Source organism: Trichechus manatus, unplaced genomic scaffold (genome assembly GCF_000243295.1).
Source record: "Trichechus manatus latirostris isolate Lorelei unplaced genomic scaffold, TriManLat1.0 scaffold00214, whole genome shotgun sequence".
NCBI lineage: Eukaryota > Metazoa > Chordata > Mammalia > Sirenia > Trichechidae > Trichechus > Trichechus manatus.
The window spans coordinates 2,830,161-2,852,249 of NW_004444150.1; the positions used below are offsets into that span (position 1 = coordinate 2,830,161).

Sequence of the window (22,089 nt, forward strand, 5' to 3'; positions counted from 1 at the left end):
CAGGGGTAGGAGGGAGGGGAGGAGGGAGGGGAGGAGGAGTGACCGGTGATGGCACTGTCCTCTGTCTCCAGGGGTAGGAGGGAGGGGAGGAGGGAGGGGAGGAGGGGTGACCGGTGATGGCACCGTCCTCTGTCCCCAGGTCCTCGATTACGACTATTATGGGGCCTACGGGCACCAGGTGCGCAAGGACTACGCCTACAACAGGCTGCTGGGGGATGAGTACACCTTTGACTTCCCACCCCACCAGGATGTTGTGAGTACATGGGAGCCCCACCCCACACAGGGACTTGGGCTACCTTTAGGTGCAGGCTGGGGGCCCATCCCCACACGCGGACAGGAGTTACATTCCTGTGGGGGCAGGGAGCCCATCCCCACGTGGAGACAGGAGTTACCTTCCTCTGGGGGCTGGCCCTCCCTGGTCCTGCAGGGGCCCCCACTGGGTCTGTTGGGCTCTGTACTCCCCTGTGATTGCTGAGACAGTCTTGAGGAGAAATCATGGGATGTTTTCTCTCCTCCCCATCTGTGCCGAGACTGAAGGTGCAGTCAAGAGAGGCCTGAGGGTACGTGTTGCCCAAGGCAGCAGGCTAAGTGCGGCTGTGTGAGCCCAGGCCAGGGGCTTCCCCTCTCTGAGCCAGGTTCGCTCTGCACTCCGAGAGCTGCCTGACGCCGTCAGCTGTTTGGGTAGGGGTGTGCCTCTTCTGGGGTGGGGTGCAGTGGGCCCCATGGCCTTAGGCCCAGTTCTTGCATAGTAGATCCAGATAAGGTCATTTCAGGAAGAACAATGCCTGCAGCCCACTTTCCCATGATCCTCTTGGACACATCATGGTCCCCTCCACAAAGGGAAGCAGAGCCCAGCCAGATGGCCCAATGGTCCAGTGCTCGGCCCCCAGATGGCCCCCGGGAGGCAGCACTGGATCCAGCGCCGGGCTCCGCAGTCCTGATCTGCTCAATGCCCCTCCTGCTCCGGGGGGGCGGTGGTGCGATTGGGAAGGCTGAACGGCCAGGCTGGCCAGGTGGGGTTCCGGGGCCTCATCAGCACCCCCAGGGTTGGCTCCAACTTCCACTGGGTCAGAGGGGACAAGGTCTGGGGGCCAGGCTTTCCCACCTTACAGGAATGTTCTTTCAGGCAGCTTTTGCAGAAAGAACACTACTAGCTTCCACCTAGAGCCTGCCGGCCATTTTGCAAAGCCATCTCCAAAGAGAACGTTGATTTTGTTTCGACGTATGTTGCTGGAGAGAGGGGGTGAAAGCCCTCCACTGTACCTGATGGGGTTGCAGAGCCAGGCCTCACCCTGGGGGTCCCTGGAGCCCAGGGATCGCCTGGAAGCATCATGAGGCCTTCTGGTGCCTCTGCCATGCCCATGGTGGAGGGTGGCAGACCGGCTTCCAGGCTCCGCTGCAGCCGTCTTGAAAGTCATCACAAATTTTGAACAAGGGTCCCACTTTCATTTTGCACTGGGCCCCAGGTCCTGGAGGGTTGTTGTTGTTAGCTGTGGTCAAGTCAGCGCCCAGCTCATGGTGACCCCATGCACAATGGAACGAAACACTGCTCAGTCCTGTGCCAGCCCCATGATCGGTTGTGGATCGGACCATTGTGATCCGTAGGGTTTTCATTGGAGGGTACCAGTTGCCCTGGAGTCAGTTCCAACTCATGGCAACCCCACATGTGTCAGAGTAGAACAGCTCCATAGGGACTCCAATGGTTGATTTTTCAGAAGTAGATCACCAGACCTCTCTTCCAAGGTGCCTCTGGGTGGACTCAAACCTCCAACATTTAGCAGCTGAGCTTGTTAACCCTGTGCACCAGACGGGACTCCTTTCATTGGAGGGTGGGAACGCTTATTCCCACCATTTGCCCCAAAACTTGCTTTAGTGGTAACATACCTGGCAAAGGTGCTGGAGGAGGGGCCTTCTGAATGAAAGCAGGAGGATGGGTGTCACAAAGCCCTTCTCAGTGCCTGAGCTCCTCAAGGCAGCCTCTGTGGTGGGGGTGAGTGTGCTTGTCTGGCACCTCCTGTGTGTAGTGTCTAAAGCCTGTCGGACGTTCTGGCCCTCAAGGATGTGGGAGATCTGAGGAGAAGCCAAGTTGGCTATGTGGCTTCATGCATCCTCCACAAACGTGCCCAAATAGTCCTAACGCACAAAAACTGCGCTTGTTTTCAGCGCTGGCATCGTCCCCAGCCCAGCACACGAGCCTCAGCTAGAAGCTGGCTTTGGCTGTGGTCTGCAGCCCCAGCAGCATCAGCAAAGGCTGCTCCCAGCGAATCACAGAGCAGAAGCTCCATAAGGGGTAGTGATGTCTGGCGGGAGTAACAGCATCTGGGGCTTAGGAATTGAACAGGCATCACGGTGCACTGAAAAACCCCATCTGTATTGTTTGCCAATTTCCATGGTGTAAATGCCCTCCTCCTGATAACATGTCCAAAGTACTCCCCATCCTTGCTTCTAAAGAGCATTCTGGCTGTACTACTTCCAGGACAGATTTGTTCTTTCTTCTGGCCAAAACCAAACCAAACCTACTGCTGTCGAGTTGATTCTGACTCACAGTGACCCTGTAGGACAGAGTATAACTGCCCCATAGAGTTTCCAAGGATCACCTGGTGGATTTGAACTGCCGACCTTTAGGATTTCCTTCTTCTGGCAGTCCATGGTATAGTCAGTATTCTTTGCCAACACCGTAATTCAACTGCATCAATTCTTCTTTGGTCTTCGTTATTCATTGTCCAGCTTTTGCATTCATCAGGAGGGATCAGTCCCTGGAGAAGGACATCATGCTTGGTAAAGTAGAGCGTGAGTGGAAAAGAGGGAGACCCTCAATGAGATGGATTGACACAGTGGCTGCAACAATGGGCTCAAACATAACGATTGTGAGGATGGCGCACGACCGGGCAGTGTTTCGTTCTATTGTACACAGGGTCGCTATGAGTCGGAACCGACTCAACGGCACCTAACACCAACAACAAATACGCCTGCTGTGGCTGAGCGCCATCCACCAACGTGACATCACAGAATGAGCTGGGAAGAGATGAGCACAACAGGGTCTCCCCTGGGCCTTAGAGGTCACTTGAGTATGTGAGTTCGTTACCTGCTGGGCCTGTGGAAGGAAGGCCTGGTGATCTACTTCCGAGGGTTGGAAGAGACAATGCAGACTCCTGACATAAAATAATCACCTAATTGTCCTGGCTAGAACCTCCAATGCAATGTTGAATAAGAGTCTTGAGTGTGGACATCCTTGTCTTGTTCCTGATCTTAGGGGAAAAGCATTCAGTCTTTCACCATTATATGTGATATTAGCTGTAGGTTTTTTGTAGATTCCCTTTATCAGGTCAAGGAAGTTCCCGCCTATTCCTAGTTGTGTGTTTTTCATCATGAAAGAGTGTTGAGATTTGCCAAATAGTTTTTCTCCTTCTGTTGAGATGATGCTATAGGTTTTGTCCTTTATTCTATTAACGGGGTGTACCATGTTAATTAAGGAGCCCTGGTGTCACAGTGGTTAAAGTGCTCAGCTGCTAACCAAAAGGTCAGCGGTTTGAACCCACCAGCCACTCTGCTCCGTGGGAGAAAGATATGGCAATCTATTTCTGTAAAGATTTACACTCTTGGAAACCCTAGGGGGCAGTTCTACCCTATCCTATAGGGTTACTCTGAGTTGGAATCGACTTGATGGCAATGTTTGTTTTTTTTAATTGCATGAGTTGATTTTTGGATGTTAAACCTACGTTATATTTCTAGGATAAAGCTCATTTGATCATGGTGTGTAATTCTTTTTATATGTTGGATTTGGTTTGCTCGTGTTTTGTGGAGTATTGTTGTGTCTGTGTCCACAGGGATATTGATCTGCAGTTTTCTTCTGTTGTCTTTGTCTGATTTTGCCATCAGGGCTCATAGAATGAACTGGGGTGTGTCTCCTACTCTGCTACTTTTTGGAAGAATTTATGAAGGATTGGCTTTCATTCTTCTTGGAATATTTGGTAGAATTCACCAGTGGAGCCATCTAGACCTGGGGTTTTACTGTAAGGGATTTTTAAATCACTGATTCAGTCTGTTTACTTGTTATAGGTCTATTCAGATTTTCTATTTCTTCTTAAGTCAGTTTCAGTAATTTGTGTCTTTCTAGGAATTTGTCCATTTCATGTTGTTATCTAATTTATTGTTTCATAGTTATAATATACCGTTGTTCCTTTTTATTTCTGTGAGGTGTGTAGTGATGTCCCCACTCTCATTCCTGATCTTAGTAATTGGTGTCTTCTCTCTTTTTTCTTGGTCAGTCTAGCTAAAGGTTTGTCAATTTTGTTCATTTTTGAAAAATCAAATTTTTGTTTTGCAGATTTTCTCATTGTTTTCTGTTCTCTATTTTATTTATTTCTGTCCTAATATTTATTATTTCTTCCTTTCTGCTTGCTTTGTGTATAGCTTGTTCTTCTTTTTCTAGTTTCTTAAAGGTGGAAGGTTAGATTTGAGATCTCTTTTCTTATTTTAAGATAAGCATGTACAGCATTGCTTTAGCTGACTCCCCTAAGTCTTGGCATATTGTTCTTGTTTTCATTTGTCTCAAAGTACTTTCTAATTCCCTTTATGATTTCTTCTTTGATCCGTTGGTTATTTAGGAGGGTGTTTGTCATGGATTGAATTATGTCCCCCCAAAAATGTGTACATCAATTTGGCTGGGCCATGATTCTCAGTATGGTGTGGTTGTCCTCTAATTGTGATTGTAATTTTATGTTAAAGAGGATTAGGGTGGGATTGTAACACCCTTACCCAGGTCAAATCCCTGATCCAATGTAAAGGGAGTTTCCCTGGGGTGTGGCCTGTGACACCTTTCATCTCTCAAGAGATAAAAAGAAAAGGGAAGCAAGTAGAGAGAGGGGACCTCATACCACCAAGAAAGCAGTGCTGGGAGCAGAGCGCATCCTTTGGACCTGGGGTCCCTGTGCGGAGAAGCTCCTAGTCCAAGGGGAGATTGATGAGAAAGCCAACAGAGAGAGAAAGCCTTCCCCTGGAGCTGATGCCCTGAATTTGGACTTTTAGCCTACTTTACTGTGAGGAAGTATACTTCTCTCTGTTAAAGCCATCCACCTGGGGTATTTCTGTTATAGCAGCACTAGATGACGAAGACAGTGTTGTTTAATTTCCACTTATTTGTGAATTTCCCAGTTTTCCTTCTGTTACTGGTTTCTAATTTAATCCCATTGTGGTCAGAGCATATGCTTTGCTTGATTTTAATCCTTTTGAGTTTATGGAGGCTTGTTTTATGGCCTAGCATATGATCTGTTCTAGAGAAGGTTCCGTAGAATGTGTCAGGATGTGCTCTAGAGCTTGGAAGGGACTTGGCAACAGGAAGCTTTACTAGGGGAAGAAGGGGTGTCAGAGCAGGTGTGCTGGAGAGAGCACTAGCCCCCGTGTTCTTTTGGAGAATGCACACTCAAAACCCCCCACGGCATCCCCACTCCCTGGACTTCCAGATCAGGAAGGAGTGTCTGGCTTGCAGAGGGGCCGCTGCCGTGTTTGACATGTCCTACTTTGGGAAGTTCTACCTGGTGGGACCAGATGCGAGGAAGGCTGCAGACTGGCTCTTCTCCGCCGATGTCAGCCGGCCCCCAGGTATGGAGCTCCCACGTCTCAGTGGCAGGTAGGGCACCGTGGACACAGTCCCAGGCACTGAGAAGGTGACAAGCCAACCCTGCCCCTGCTGGGATCTTGCAGCCTGTTACTCCTCCCTCTCAGGCTGGCCCTGGGCCCCTCGGTCCAGTCCCTTCTGGCCAGGGCCTGGCCTTTCTCATCACCAAGCCCCAGGCCCGAGGACCTCACCGCCTTCTTCTGCCCCGCCATCCCTCCTTCACCTCATATTCCCTCCCTTTTTTTGCTTGATTCCAGAAAGAATTCAAGGCAGCTGACCCTCATGTCTCCCAGGATGGGGGAGGGGGGACGCAGCTGCCCTCCCCACTGGAATGAATGACCTCCTCAGATAGGATTGCTAGACATGACCAAAAAAAAAATGCAGGATAAATAGTAAATATGAATATAAGTTCCCTGTAATATTTGGGATAGTGACCTCCTTTTTCTTCGCTTATCCTCCATCTTACCCTTTGATCTACACACAAAAAACTCACTCAACCCCATCCAGCCAACCAAGCAATCAAGCCACCTACTCACTCGCATATGCATCTCCTACCCACCCTCTATTGATCTTACCATTAATCAACCACTTAGCCACCCATCTACCCATACTTCCACCCATCCACCTATCCATCCATCCACCTGTCCATCTACGTATCCATCCACCCATCCATCTAGCCATTCATCCCCCTGCCCATCCATTCATTCTTCCTTCTGCCCATCCATTCCCCTACCCACCCATCCACCCATCCATCTAGCCGTTCATCCCCTGCCCATCCATCTACCCATCCATCTACCCACTCATCCCCCTATTCATCCATCCACCCATCCATCCACACATTCATCCCCCTGCCTATCCATCCATCTATTCCCCCACCCTCCCATCCACTCACCCACAACCCACTCAGCCAATACCCGTCGACCAGCCCTCTATGCCCCTCCATCTTCCATCCACATACTCATTTATTCAACAGAAATTCATCGAGCCTCTGGTGAAGCAGGTGCAGTGCTAGGTGCTGAAGCACCAACATGAATAAAACATGAGTCTTGTCCCTACGACAGTCTCAGGGTGAGGGGACAAAATGGGAGGAGTCAGTGGAAAGGCATTTCAAGAAGAAGGAAGCCTCCGTCTGATTCTTGCCTCCTCCCGTGATGAGAATGTGAGGGGAGCTGCCTGTTGTTGGCCCTCTCGGGGACATGCAGTCATAATGGAATCCCAGAGCTGAGGGGTCCTTCGAGGTCACTTCCTATGGGCACTTCCTGCTGGGTGGTGACCCAGCCTCTGTGACTCTCTTCTATGATGAGGAGCTCACCACTGCTGTGGCGGCTCACGTTCTCTGAGTCCAGCACAGACCTGGGTGTTTCCCTGCCCCCAGGTTCGACAGTGTACACCTGCATGCTGAACCGTCGAGGAGGTACAGAGAGTGACCTGACCGTCAGCCGCTTGGACCCCGGGCTCCAGGCCCCCACACTGGCCCCCACCTTTGAAGGTAAGAGAGGCCTCTAGGGGTGCAGGGGGCCCTGGCTGCAGCCCTGCTCCAGTAACAGGGTGGGCTCTGACGGCAGGACACAGGGGGCTGGGCTGCTCTGTAATTAGCTCCAATGCCCGCCATGATCAGGGACTGGGAAGTCAGAGGTCTGCCTCCGCTGACTGCAGGCGTCGTACAGGCAGCGATGCCGCAGCCTGGTGCACTCAGTGGTTATGTCTTTGAACCTGTCTGCACCGCGGTGTTTTGGAGCCGTGTGGGTGTGCTCAGCGCTGCTGCCTGGAACAGTGCACTGAGCCTAAGGCCCTGCCTCCCACTCAGAGGAGTTAGCTTCTTTCTGCTACCAGTATCTATGCTCCCCCAGCTTTCTCAGTGCCCACATAACTCCTGGCATCAGGCCTGGAAGAGTTCTTTGAGGATAGCTAGGCTGATACTTGGACTGCCCTCCGCAGCCCCTCCACTTCTGCTTGTATGCCCCCAGTGATGGGGAGCTTGGTACCTGTCATTCCTTGTTTGCACAGCCCTGACTACTACCCAGAGGCAACGTCTGCCTCCCATTACTTTGACTCCGTGGCCCTGTCCCCCGGTTCACACAGGAGCAACCTCATCCCCAGGCCTGTAACTTGTCTCCTTCAGGGACTGAGAACACCAGCTGAGGTTTGCAGACAGTGGGACACGTTCTGGTTTCTGAGAGACTGGATTTGCAGAGGGGAGAGGTGTCAGCTGTGGGGCTCGCCACCAAAATGTGCCCTCTGGGGAAAGGATCATGGCCCGCCAGGAGGGCTCAGCCCAGTCAGAGAGCCTGGCCGCCGCCTGACACTAGACAGGACTCTGCACTGACAGTCATTTAACCGACAGCCCTGTGACCTGGTTCTCTGAGCCTCAGTTTCCCTGTCTGTGAAATGGTGACAGGAGGACCCCCCTCGCCCAGGGCTGCTGTGGGCCAAGAGGGCTGGGAGCGACCTCCCTGAACCTCAGTTTCCCCCTCTGGGAATGGGGACTTGCTAGTCCCCCACTCACGGGGGACGTTGTCATGAAAGTGCTTTATACACTGAGTTTTGCCCCCCACCAGTGGACAGTGACACACCCTTCTGGTGGGTTCCAGTGGGTTCTGGTGGGTCCCTGCGCCGAAGAGCACTGAGCACGTGTTGTAACCTGGGGCGGGGGAAGCAGGGTCTGGAGAGAGGGAGGGGAAGGTGCTAACTGGTTCGAGAGCAGGTTTGCCCAGATGGCGGCCCCTCTGGTGAGATGAAGTGACTGCCTGCTGGGTGGTTTACACATTTGGGCATTGGACCGGCAAGAATGTGTGCTGGCGGGCCGGACCTAGGAGGGAGCCGCCGTTCTGGGACAGGCAAAGTGAGAAAACCAGGCGTAGAATCTGGTTTATTTTTAGGTTTAAAAGCCTTACGTTCCCGCTATGAATATGCATGTGAGTTACATACGCTTGTGATTTGTGCCTGTGTGAATTATACTGTTACATCGGATCACGAATAAGTCGAAAGCATGTGGTCATTGCCATTTGATCAGGCTGTATGCAAAAGGTGTCCATCTTAAATGTAATGTGAGATATCTGTACTGATTTTTAAAATATTACAAAAAAGAATTCATGCTCATGGTGAACATTCTGACAATACAGACAATGGCAGAATGAAAAGTCCGCAGCCCCGAGCGCCAGCCACAGTCCAGCGATGCAGCAGTGGGCAGCGGGGAGGCTCAGCCCTTCCTGACTGACTGGTCCTGCCCCATCTGCCCGTTGCCTCGGCCCGGACCCTGCGCTGCCAACTGGCCCAGGGCTCAGGGTGTGACTGGGGACGGTGGCCCAGAGGAGACCAGGTCCAGCCACTGTCTCTTCAGGCACCCGGCAGCCTCGGTCATTCTCATGCCCTCCTGGGAGCAGCCTCAGATGGCCACAGGCAGGCTGGGGCCCATGGGGTCCAGGGACCTGAGCATCACAGTGTGTGTGTGTCTGGGGGTGGGGGTTTGGGGAGCATCTGTCTGTCCAGCATGGGGCTGAGGATGCTGGGGGAGACTTGGCTCCTCAGGATGTCAGGAACCCCAGTACCGTGTGGTACCCCAGCCCAGTGTGGGGGGAGCCTTTGGGAACAGGTGGTCTCTTTGGCTCCTACCCCCTTTTGTGCTCATTACTTTCAAGAGGAGAAAGGGAGGGACAGTCCTTGACAGAGCCTGGCTAGTGCCATGATGGATTTTTCAATAGCCCTGTGGCACAGGTGCTGTGGTTCTGCCCGTTCTACAGATACGGAAACTGAGGCTTAAAAAAGTGAGAGGTGAGACCAGAGAGCAACAGAACCAGCATTTGGGCCAGGCTGTTCCAGTGCCAGGCCTGCGCCTTTCCCAAGACAGTGTCCTGGGGAGAGGGGGAATAGCAATGCGGTGGGATCTCCAAAGGAGCATGTGGCGGGGATTTGGGAAGCAGGTCTTCCTCCCCAGCCCACAGTTCATAGAACACTACGTGTACAGGCGTAGTCCTGACCCAGATGTGGGGGCCTGGCCTTGGCTGAAGTGTGGGGGCATGATCCTGGCCAGGGTGTGTGGGCGTGGTCCTGATTGAGTTGTGTGGACGTGGTCCTGGCTGAGGTGTGTGGGAGTTGTGCGTGGCCCCAGGGGTTGGGACGCCATTTACCTAGAGGTGCTCAAGGAAGGCTTCCTGAAGGCAGAGGGCTTTGAGCTGGGTCTGGAGGGACAGGCAGAATTGGGGGAGAAGAGGCGCACGTAGCACGTGGGGTGACAAGATCGAGAAGGCCCCAGGGGGCTCACCTGGACAGGACAGGAGGAGGGTGATCAGGGCTAGCCCCTGCTGGAGGTCTTGGCTGGGAAGACCAAGCACGCACTTTCTGCTCCTTGCACTCCCCAGCTAGGGTCCCTGGGATGAAGGGTATGGTCCCAGCTTCAAGCTTCCAGGCTGAGTGGCCTAGTCCAGCCGGGGCCCTTCCCTGCAGAGCCTGGCCATCCCACAACCTACAGTTCTCTGCCGGCAGAGGCTCCCTCCCCTGCCGGGGAAGGAGAGAGGCACAGCTATTTTTCAATTAAAGTAGGTGGCTGTGCCATTATCACTGTGACATGTTGTTCCACTGCTGTTGGAGCTGTGGGGGGGCAGGCAGGGGGCAGGCGATGAGAGGGTGCCCCAGCCTCCCAGGCCTCCCTCCCGAGCTGCCTCCCAGGGCTGCCGCATCCTCCAGCCCCAACTGTCTGCCCACAGCCCCGCAGGGCGGGCTCAGGGTGGGCTCGGCCTGCCTTCTGCTCAAGCACCCCCCCTTCTTGCCCAGCAGCCCAGGTGGGTGCCCGGAGTAGACGGTGCCTACGGGGGGTGGGGGGCAGAGGCCCCCTCGGGACAGGGCCCTGGACATGAGTGATCAGCTGAGCACGTCATCATCACCGCTCTGCTTCTTGATACCACCTGTGTGCCGGGCCCCTGAGCTCTTTCATCCAGGCACATCCCCACTGCAGGATGGGAAACTGGGGGGCGGGGGATTCAGCGGTACCACTGTTCCTAAGCAGAGGGGGGGCTGTCGGAATAAGCGAGGAGGGGGAACAGGCCGGGGAGCGCATAGACAGCAGAGGCAAAGGAAGCCCACGCTGCACCCTTGGCCCAGGGCTCCCCTGGCCCCTCCCCACACCCGGAGCACCCCACCTTGCTAAGCCCAGGTTGTCGCTAGATGTTTGTAGCATCCCCGCCTAATAAGCCATATTAACCATCGTCTATAGATGAGGGCCTGGAGGCTGGGGGCTGGTCTAAGGTCGTGGCTCCCGGGACAGATTGTTCCCAGGATACTGGGCTGGGCTGGGCTGCCCTCAGCTCTCTGGTGCCAGGGTGGTGCTCCTAGGCTGGAGTTGGAGCCAGATGGGCACTGGGCTTCCCTCACCCCGGTAGTGGGTGGTGACGAGCAGGGGTATTGTGTGTAGAGCCCCACATAGGGCCCACCCCAGGAAGAGCTGGAGGGGGGCATGGCCACGTGGGTTAAGAGTCAGCTGCTGCTCTGGCCAAGGCAGGCACCCCAGGGACCCTTTGGCCGTGGAGATTGGAGTGAAGAGGGGCAGTGAGGACACTGGAGCTCAGAGAGGGAAGGGACGTGCTAAGGTCGCCCAGCATGTGTGGGAAGCTGATGCGGACCCCGAGTCCTGAGCTAGAATCTTCCCAGTCAGGTGTTCTAGTCAGGAGTTCTTAATCTGTCCTGGATCAGGAACCTTCTGAAAAGCGGGTGGAAGGCTTGGACGCACCCCAGAAAAGTGCCCCTGGGCATGTGCAGCCCTCAGGGGTCCCCTGCCCTGAGCCTGTCCCCCTGCCTCCCGGTGAGGGACCTACATTTGGTGCTGCCTGCTTGGAGTTTGGTAGAGAAAGACCAGGCATCAGGTCCCTGGGAAGGTCACTGTGGGGTTTGGTAGGGGGAGACTGGGCACTGGTCCCCTGGGAAGGTCACTGTGGGGTTTGGTAGGTAGGGGGAGACCAGGCATTGGGCCCCTGGAAAGGTCACCATGGGGGTTGGTAGGGGCATCGGGCCTCTGGGAAGGTGACCAAGTTCTGACCTTTGTCATTCACCTTGAAGGAAAGAGCATTTCTGTTCTCAACCAAGAGGGCCTCGCCCCCCGACCCTTGCTTCCCCACCTCCCCACCCCTGCAGTTTTTCTCTCCCAGTTCTTGTCTTCCAGGGGATGGCTACTACCTGGCAGTGGGCGGGGCCGTGGCCCAACACAACTGGTCGCACATCACCAGTGTGCTGCAGGATCAGAGGTTCCGGTGCCAGCTCATTGACAGCTCCGAGGACCTGGGCATGATCAGCGTCCAGGGGCCAGCCAGGTGAGGAGAGGACAGGGGCCACACACCTGAACACACCTGGGGCCTGGAGCCCAGTCACTCACCTGGGGCCTGGAGCCCCGTCACTCACCTGGGGCCTGGAGCCCCGTCACTCGCGGCGCCTGGAGCCCGGTCACTCACCTGGCGCCTGGCAGAGCCACGTGCTTATCAGAATGGGACATTCTGGCTAACTGAACACCCTGTGAACCAACAGAGACCACACTCGATATGTCATTTTCAGAAAAGTCCTTCGTCTGAGAACCAGATGGAACTCGACAGGTAGTCTGTCTGAGGACTCACATGCATCCGGGGTCCTGGGGTCTCTGATGCAATCTAGGAATGACACTGTGCCATCTCGAAGCCTGTTCTGCCTGCCACCTGGACCCTTCTTCTGTTTCCAATGAAAATCCAGAGTGGGGATGCCGCGCGGTAAATTAACCTTCCGAGAGTCCCATCTTGGGTGATCTGTTCAGCTCCCTGTGTGTTCAGTGTGTGTCTCCTAAGAGGGTCAGGAGTTTGTGGCAGGGACACTGTCCTCCGTGGGACATCCCCCTTAAACACCTCCAATGGCAGGGAGTGTCTGCAGATAGACCTGTCACTCAGTCGTTCACTCTGTGTTTACTGAGCCTGCTCCCACTCAGCCATTCACTCCATAAGAGTGTACTGAACCTGCTTCCACTCGGTCATTCACTCCATAAGTGTTTACTGAGCCTACTCCCACTCAGTCATTTACTCCATAGCATTTACTGAGCCTGCTCCCATCAGCCACTTACTCCATAAGTGTTTACTGAGCCTGCTTTCGCTCAGTCATTCACTCCGTAAGTGTTTACTGAGCCCAACCGAGAGGAATCAGGCTGTGAAGGCCCTTGGATGCCAGCTTACACACCGAGCCACAGCAGGGTCACAGGCAAGGAGCTCCCGAGCAGGTGTGCCCTCGGAAAGACCCCTCCTGCTGAGGTGTGGAGAGGACAGGGGGAGGGGGACAGAAGTGGAAGCACTTGTGTGGAGTGCCTGTGGTTCGCCACGTCCTGTGCCAGCGTCTCCCCCAACCCTGAGAGTAGCCCCATGAGGTGGACTTGGGCTTTAATGGGGTGCCACTTGTGCTGGGGCAGAAGGAGCTGTGGGGGCGGGGGCTAGGCTGGAGGTCCAGACATGGGATTCGCCAGCCCAGGACTAGACGGGATCGCCAAGGCAGGGAGAGAAGCCAGGGAGCAAAGCGGCCCAAGACCCAACCTGGGCCACCTAGCTCTGGGTCCAGGAGGTGACCGGGGACCGTAGGAGGGTCTGGGCAGGGGCAGAAGCGGCCTGGTGGGCGAGGAGCCCCAGAGGCCAGGTGAGGCAGGGGCTTCAAGGAGGGGGCATGAGCTGATGGCTGGGAGCGACCGTTGAGTGTAGCCATGTAGGTGAAGGCTGTTGGGGGACGGGGAGGCGCTATAATAACACCGGCACGAGGTGACATCTGAGCAGGCCTGGCTGCAGGCACTGGGTCCTGTGTGTGGCCACCCTTCTGCGCACTGGAGGACTGGAGCCTGGTGAGTCTCAGTCTCCAGGGTGGCAGCCGTGTGGGTGCTGGGTGAGTGTTATATAAGGATGCTGGCAGGCTGCCAACGGCTGTGCACCTCAGCCGGTGTGGGTGGGCAGCTCCAGCTCCAGGGAGGTGGGGACTAGGTTTGGCAGCACTTCTGGGCAGCAGCAGGCCCCCCTATCCTGCGGTCCCTGTTGGGACGCTCTGCAGGGTGGAAACGGGGGCAGCTCTGCTGCCAGGCCCGCTGCACAGAGCCAAGCTGTTCTCAGTCGCTCAGGTTCAGAGCGCCTCTCTGTGCCAGGCATGTCGGAACAGGGTGCCCCTGGTTTAGTGGGGGGCAAGCACCCCTACCATGACAGTGCCCTGATAGGAGACACATCGGGGCTGTAGGGCCCTGGACGAGGGACATCCCAGCCAGATTGGAAGTCAGGGGAGGCTTCCTGGAGGAGGTGGCAGCTGAGCCAAGACCTGAAGGATGACAAACAGTTCAATAGGGGAAGGGGAGGGGTGGGAGTGCGGAGGGCCAGGAGGAACTTGAAGTGCACTATGGAGACTTGGAGAGGCCTGGGGGGCAGGATCCTGAGCATTGGCCTCAAGCTGTGCTCTTCCTAGTCTAAGATTTAGGGCCGTTAGATTGGTAGAGAGCACACGTGGGAGACTCAGGTTCGATTCCCTGCCAAGGAACCTCGTGTTCAGCCACCACCCGTCCGTCAGTGGAGGCTTGCCTGTTGCAATGATGCTGAACAGGTTTCAGCAGAGCTTCCAGACTAAGAAGGACTGGGAAGAAAGGCCTGGCGATCTGCTTCTGAAAATCAGCCAGTGAAAACCCTGTGGATCACAATGGTCCCGTCCCCAGCTGATCGTGGAGATGGCACAGGGTCGGGTGGCATTTCATTCCGTCGCGTATGGGGTCGCCATGAGCCGGGGGCTGACTCAACGCCCATCTAGGGGCACACAGAGGGGTCATCTGTGAGCTGGGGTCTCCGTAGGCCTAGCGTTGCAGTTTCATCCCCGTCATTATCCCGCTGAAAATCAGCATGCTCATAGACTGTTTTGTCTTGGTGTGTGTTTATTAATCGCATGTTTATTGTCAGGCTGCCCGTGAGAACAGGTACTTGTCCTGCTCACAGCTGTGTCCCCAGTGCCTTCCCTGCCCAGGGCCTGGCACACAGGACTGTTGGTTGATTGACTAACTGACTGACTTTGTTCTTGCTCACAGCCGGGCCATTCTCCAGGAAGTGCTGGATGTGGACCTGAGCAACGAGGCCTTCCCCTTCTCCACCCACAAGCTGGTGCGAGCCGCTGGGCACCTGGTAGGTACCAGTGGCCCACTGTGCCCTGGACTGTGGGTGGCAGGGGCCTGGTGCAAGAGACCAAACCCCAGACTGAGGCTGGGGAGCCTGGGTGCCCTTGGCAAGCCCTGTACCTCTCTGGGTGTCTGCCCTCAGCTAGGAGGTGGCAACGGCGTCGGGCAGCGGAAACCTGGAAGGGAAGCCCGGACAAGGCCGTGGTGGGCCACCCCCACTTCGCCCTGAGCCTGGCACACGCCAGGGTCTCCATCCCTCCTAAGTGGCAGGTCTTGGTTAAGCTTCTGCCAGGGAAGGTGGCCTCAGCCTTGCCCCCACACAGCCCCCTCGGCCATCCCCCTCCTCAAAGGCACTGGTGGGCACGCCCTCCCAAGTCGGAGGACACATCATTTCCTCCGCTCCCGTGGAAATAACAGGCTGGGGAAGCTGCCTAGCTGTGCTCCCGGCAGGTCTCTGGTCCTCCGTGGAGGCAGCCACTCTCTCCACCATCCTCCCACCCTGCCCATGAGGCATGTGGGCCTGGTGGGGGAGGGGCTGCTGAAGCGGAGCCCAGGCCAGACCCTCCCCGGAGCACCCCTGTCTTAGCTACCCAATGCTGCTGTAACAAAAATACCACAAGTGGGTGGCTTTAACGAACAGAAATTTATTTTCTCGGAGTTCAGGAGGCTAGAAGTCCGAATTCAGGGCGCCGGCTCTAGGGGAAGGCTCTCTCTCTGTTGGCTCTGGAGGAAGGTCCTTGTCTCTTTGAGCTTCTGCTCCTGGGTGATCTCCATGTGGCCTGGCATCTCTCTTCCCCCATCTCTGCTTGTTAGCTTGCTTTGAATCCCTTTTATCTCAAAAGAGATTGACTCAGGACACATCCTACACTAATACTGTTCATTAACATAACAAAGAAAACCCATTCCCGAATAGGATTATAGCCACAGGTATAGGGGTTAGGATTTACAATGTATGTTTTGGGGAGACACAATTCAAACCATAACTACCCCCAGCCCCTCTGCAGCTCCGCAAAGTGCAGGAGCGGAAGCCCACCTCCTCTGAGGTCGCGGGCGGGGTCAGGTGCCGGGCTCCATCACACCCAGCTCCAGGCAGGGGCTTGCCGTCACCCCGGGGTGGGTGCCGGGGCTCCATCACACCCAGCTCCAGGAAGGGGCTTGCCATCAGCCCGGGGTGGGTGCCGGGGCTCCATCACACCCAGCTCCAGGCACGGGCTTGCCATCAGCCCAGGGTGGGTGCTGGCTCCAGCTCTGGGCCTTTCCTGAGCCTCAGGTTCCTTGCTGGGTCGATCTCAGCATTGTGCTCTCTGCCATGACTTCTCCAGCTGCCGGGAGGAGCCGCCCGTGAAAGGAAAAGCAGCCCCGGTTCGTGGGCCAGCCTGTGGGCCAGGCGCTGCTCTGAGCTGCCCTTAACAAGAAGGAAGGTTCTACAGGTTCTCAGCCTCGGCACTGGATATTTTTTGTTGTGGGAGTTACGCGTTTCAGGGTGTTTAGCAGCACCCTGGCCTCTGCCCACTAGATCCCATAGCACCTCCAGTCATGACACCCACAAATGTCCCCAGACATGGTCAAATGTCCCCTGGGGTGCAGGATCGCCCCTGTGGAGATCCCCTGTTTGTCCCCAGGTATGTAAGTCATGGTGACAGTGATGACGGTCAGGTGTGTGGCACCGGGCACTCGCACCCCGCAGCAGGACAGGAACGTTAACCCACGGGGCGGATGAGGAAAGCGGGCCTCGGAGGGGCTGGGCGGCCTGCCCAAGGCCACCGGCTGATGAGACATAAAAAGCACACCAAAATGTGCTAATAAAGCGGAATGGTCTCCGGGAGGGGATGAGCAGGCAGACGGCTGGATTTGGGGTGCGCCTCCCCCATGTCAACTTCCTGCATGCTGGTCTGGGGGCTGCTGGTGGGAACATGCTGAGGCACGTGGGCAGGAGAGCAGTCTTGGCTGCAGTGGGGCTGAGGTCCGGGGGACAACTTGGTCCTCTTAGCAAATAAACAACTCGGCGAGGGCGGGTGGCGGGAGCCAGGCTGCCAGAGCTGTGATAAAGACGACCACAGAGCCACGGGGCGGGCCACGCCACTCGGCCCCTTCCTTCTCCAGAGGCCACACGGGGCAGGAAGCTGGGGGCGTCTCTGTCTAGCTTGCTTCCTGCCTCTTTGGTGCAGAGCGCCCTGCTTGGACCAGAGCGGGTGGGCACGCTGGGGAGCGGCGAGCGGCACAGTCTGACCCCAGGCCGCCCCGGCTGCAGCTCAGACCGCACTCCCCGGCCCCACCCCCGGCCCCTGCAGGGTCCGTGCTGCACCAGACCTCGGCTGTGACTTGTGGAAGGAGCAGGCTGAGCTGTGCTTCTTCGGGTGAGCCTGGGCTTGGCCCCGCTCCGCCTGTGTGTGGCTCGGGGTGTCTGGGGGGAGAAGGACCAGGTGTGAAGCCTCCCTCCCACCCATGCTGCGGTTCAGACAGACTTTGTTCTTGGACAATTGGCTCAGCCGCCTCCCTCCCCGGGGGGCCCTTTGCAGGCCTGGCTGCCTCCCCAGGCCTGGCGGGGCTGCGTCCTCACCTGCAGGAATGCAGGAGCCGGCTGGGTCTCGGCACGGGGGGCCTCAGGCCAGCTTGACTCTCTCCCCAGGGTCACAGGCTGGCGGTTATTAGTTTTGTAAAAAAAAAAAGTATTTTATTGTTTTTAAAATAACGTCTGTTATTCTGTTTCCAACCCTCACTGTGGAGGTGAGGAGTTCAGGTCTGCAGTCCCTTGGGCCTAGGGCCAGACTTCACTTCCCGGCTTGACCTCTTGGGTGTAACCCTTGACCCCTCTGAGCCTTGGTTTTCTCTCCTCCGTGGAACCGGGGCGGCGAGGCTGTGCAGCAGACTGCCCGAGATGCTGGCTGAAGGGTGCCAGTCCTCACTGTCTCATAGAAGACTGGGAAATGGGTAATACATGAGTGAGTCGGTGAAGCCCCTCCTGCCCCCCGGCCCGCCCCTGAGGGAAAACCGCTGCTCACACCAGTGCTTCCCCTCCCGACTTTTTTACATATCTCCGTCTATACAGGTCAGCTCAGGCAGGCTCATGCTCTCCATTCGGAACACGCTGCTTTATTTATTCACGTGTAATGTCACCACCTTCTGTTCCTTTAAACATTTGCTGAGGACTCACCTTTAGTGACCAGGTACCTTAGCGTCCCGTGGCTGCGTAATGAACTAACACAGACTGGGCCGCTTCGACAGAAGTGTGTGCTCTCACGGTTCTGGAGGCCAGAGTCCAAAGCAGGGGCTCAGCCCTGCAGATTCATTCCGAGGCTCTGAGGGGGAGTCTGTTCCAGGCCTCTCTCGGGCTTCTGGGCTGTTCCCTGAGTCTGTCCCAAACCAAAACCGAACCCATTGCCTTCGAGTGGTTCCAACTCATAGCGACCCTATAGAACAGAGCAGAACTGGCCCATAGGGTATCCTGCCTTATAGGGACGGTGCAGGACCGGGCAGTGTTTCGTTCTGTTGTACGTAGGTCACCGTGAGTCAGAATCGACTTGATGGCACCTAACAACATCGGGTTTCCGAGGCTGTAACTCTTTACCGGAGTAGACCGTCACATCTTTCCCCAGGGGAGCAGCTGGTGGACTTGAACTCCTGACCTTTTGGTTAGCAGCCGAGTGCTTAACCACTGTACCACCAGGGCTCCTCTGAGTCTGTCCAGACACCCCGAATTCTCTGATCCCAGAGATAATTCCATATTCTCTGAATGATGTCTTGTGCTGGCTGAAGAGTGTGTTGACGACACAGCCGTCAGCGTGAAGAAGCTCTGGGCCGGGGCTGGGGCTGGGCCAAGTGCTTAGAGGGATCATCTGGAGTCGAACCAACCAGATGCGGGAGGAATGTGTGTGTCTGTGCGGCCAGGGGCCTCTGGTCAGGGCTGCCTAGAGTGACCAGGGCCAGAAGCCGCAGACCCAGGTCTGGGCCAGGAGCTGCAGGCAGGGCAGGAGACAGGGCCAGGAACAGCAAGTTGGGCGGGGGCCAGGGACAGGAGGGAAAGACCTGGGGAGGGGTGGGGCCAGGAGTGCAGATGAGGTGGGGGCAGGGCCAGGAGCCTTAGACCTGGGGTGGGGTGGAGGTCGGGCCAGGAGCCACAGGCCGGGTGGGACGGGGTTGGTGAGAGGAGGACCCTGCCAGACATGACCCACACTCACACAGAAAAGACTGTTGGGAAGCTCCAGCTGAGCGCTGTCTCTGTTTTGCAGTAATTCTTCTCTGAGATGTTGGATCTGTCCCAGGCTTCCATGATCCTTAAATTCCTTGAGGAAGAAGAGGGCGGTGGGAAGAAGTTTATTGTCCACTTGCAGCCAACTGACCAGCTGTCCTTGCTTCCCAAATACTTGCCTCAAGGCCAGTGAGCTTCCCTGTGGAAATGCTCCCGGCCGTCTCCTATAGCGTGGCTAGGCGGTTACCGGGGAGACTCCGTGTTCCCAGGCCTCTAAGGACAGGGGCGGTCCCCTACCTCCCCCAGGCAGCAGGCGCCGGCTGGAAGCTCATTATGAGGCGGGCGATAAAGCGATTTTCTTCTGAAAATTAATTTCGGGTCCAAAGGAAATTGGATTTTGTTCCCTGAGGATGTGAACTCCCAGCCATGGCACAGTTAGGATTCGATTAGCTCAGGAGGGAGCATTTCCCATCTGCACATGTTATATAAACAGCGACATGCCCGTCGGGGATGCGGGGAGGCCGACAAGTTTCATGGAGCACGCATGTGCCAGTTGGGTGTCAGCTGCTGTCTAGAAAATCACTTTGCACAGTCTTTGCGAATTTGTCACGACCCTAAGAGACATGGGAGGCCGTCGCAGGTTCTGTGGATGTGATCGAGAAAGCATGTGTCCACAGAGCTGGTGGCACATGTTTCCGCCACGGTCCCAGGTGTCCATGGAGGGGACAGTGAGGTCTTCTTGCCATGGCAGTATAAGAACCAGTCTTGGCTGAACAAGATTGGTGGGGCTCCGAGTGACCCCGCGACATGTGCTTAAGACTCAACGATTCCAGAAGCTCATCACCACGTCCTTTCTCTCCTCAGCACCTGCTGGGGAAACCCATCCAGGGAATGCTGTCTATCCCAACTCTGTAGACCCCTGCTGTTGTCTGCAGAGGGCGATGTGGGCACAGACGTGTCTTTCTGTAATTCCAGGGGCAAGCTTCCCTCTCAGGAGTGTCTGTGGATGTTCTTAGGCAGACCCAGTGTTCCTGGGGTTGGAAGATGAACCTCAAGTGTTGGACAATTCCCACAGAGCCTGTCAGAGCCTTGTAGAGGTTCATGTTTGAGAAATCACACATTTTGTTTATTCTTGTTCTTAGAAAATTGTTTTCTAATCACTATCCCTAGCATCACCACCATCATAGCCATCATAGCCATCATAGCCACCATCACCACCACCACCACCACCATCACCATCATAGCCACCACCACCACCACCACCACCATCACCACCACCATCATTATTGCCACTATCACCACTACCACTGCCATTGTTGCCACCATCATTACCACCACCACTGCCATCACTACCACCATCATTGTCACTGCCATCACTACCATCATCACCATCACCACGACCATAACCACCATTGCCACCACCACCACCATTATTGCCACCATCACCAGCACCACCATCATTGCCACCATTATTACCACTACCATCACCACCACCACTACCATCATTGTCACTATCATCACTACCATCATCACCACCATTACCACCATTGCCACCATCCCCTCCACCACCGTCATCCCCACCACCACCACCGCTACACCGCTACCACCCTATGGATAAACCTCAATTCATTCACATGGCAAGCTATTACAAACAAGCAAATGAACGAACCCGTTGCCGTCGAATCAATTCTGACTCATAGCAACCCTACAGGACAGAGCAGAACTGCCCCATAGGGTTTCCAAGGAGCGGCTGGTGGATTTGAACTGCTAACCTTTTGGTTAGCAGCTGAGCTCTTAACCACTGTGCCACCAGGGCTCTCTAAGGGATTTGAAAAACAAAGATCCACTGAACCCACCATGAAGAAGAACCTTGTCCTGTGGGTTCAAGGTCTTAGGCTTCTGCAAGCACATGCCCTGATCCCTGCCCATCCCCCACATCTGCGTCCCCCTAGAGTCTCACTTACTTAAGCGGTAACTGGGTTTGGAGGGGGTAGCTGGTGTGTCGGGGTGTGATTATACAACCAAATGCGCTGGAAACTTGTGAAACAGCCATGAGCTAATGTGATATGAAAAGATTGGACATGTTGGCTGCGTCTAGGGGCACATCTGCTCCAGCCCTCCTGCAGTATTTACTCCTGGCTTTTTCTGAGTGACGCACAGCCAAGAGCACCCCACAGGAGACCTTTGCTACTGCTGCCCTGGGCTCCAGTAGGCCTTTGCATCAAAGCTGGGGCTGGTGAACCAGCACCTCTTGGGATTCTGAATTCCCAGCCTTGGGGAGCACCCATCCTTCCCAAGGGCTGGCAATAAGTCAGCCACACACACAAAGCTGACACGGAGCTCAGAGATGGGCTAAGCATGGAACCAAACCCCCAAATCCATACTTTGCTGAGAAATAATCAAGTAGGTCAGCCAAGGGCAGGAGGGGCAAATCTTGTGCTGGTGAGGAACTCAAGCTCCAGGGATGGGAAAACCTGGTTGAGCCCTTGCTCTGCCACTCCCTAGCTATGAGGCCTTATTGGTGTGTGCTGGAACTGGCTCGTACAAGCTCACGAGAGCTGATGCTTGTTAAATCACTGGTAGCTTGAAATCAACCATGGTGGGAGCTTTAACACCACAGGAATCGGTAAATACTACAAAACAGCTCCCCCACCCCCCAAGAGCCAGTCAGCACATCACTGGGCCTTGGGCAAGTGACAACCTCCCTGAGCCCCAGTGTCCTTTTCTGTAAACCAGGAGTGCGAGCAGGAAGCACCATGCCCGGTTCTTTCCAGCGATTACTTTGTGGGGTGCTCCCATGGACCCTATGTGGGAAGTGCCAGTATTGTCCCAGGGTGGGGAGACTCAGAGGACAGAGAGGTCAATTGGCAGGCACACACGTGGGACTCAGATTAGGACCTAGAAGGTCTGTGTTACCCAAAGCCTGTGCTCTCAGCCACGGTGGCACCTGCTGCCCTTGGGTGTCCTCACACCTCAGGTGTCCAGCTGTGAGTGCCAAGGGGCTGGGCAGCATTTTCTGTACTGGGGGGTCCAGTCGGGGGGCTGGACATGGGTGCTATGGAATGGATGGCTATGAGCCTCATCCCACCCTGGGCTGCCACTTCAGTCTGGCCAGGTTGGGGACAAGTGACCGCATGCTGAACGGAGGAACCTTAC

At 55.6% G+C, this 22,089-nt stretch overlaps 1 protein-coding gene across 1 annotated transcript in view; it reads left to right on the top strand.

The window, feature by feature from the left end:
* SARDH (sarcosine dehydrogenase) overlaps positions 1 to 22,089 on the top strand; it is a 58,601-nt gene that overhangs the window by 25,979 nt on the left and 10,533 nt on the right. Inside the window, exons 13-17 of the mRNA XM_004388666.2 lie at positions 140 to 253; positions 5,463 to 5,601; positions 6,993 to 7,106; positions 11,769 to 11,916; positions 14,658 to 14,751. Of these exons, the coding sequence (XP_004388723.1) occupies positions 140 to 253; positions 5,463 to 5,601; positions 6,993 to 7,106; positions 11,769 to 11,916; positions 14,658 to 14,751 (609 nt within the window). The remainder of the gene's footprint in view (positions 1 to 139; positions 254 to 5,462; positions 5,602 to 6,992; positions 7,107 to 11,768; positions 11,917 to 14,657; positions 14,752 to 22,089) is intronic.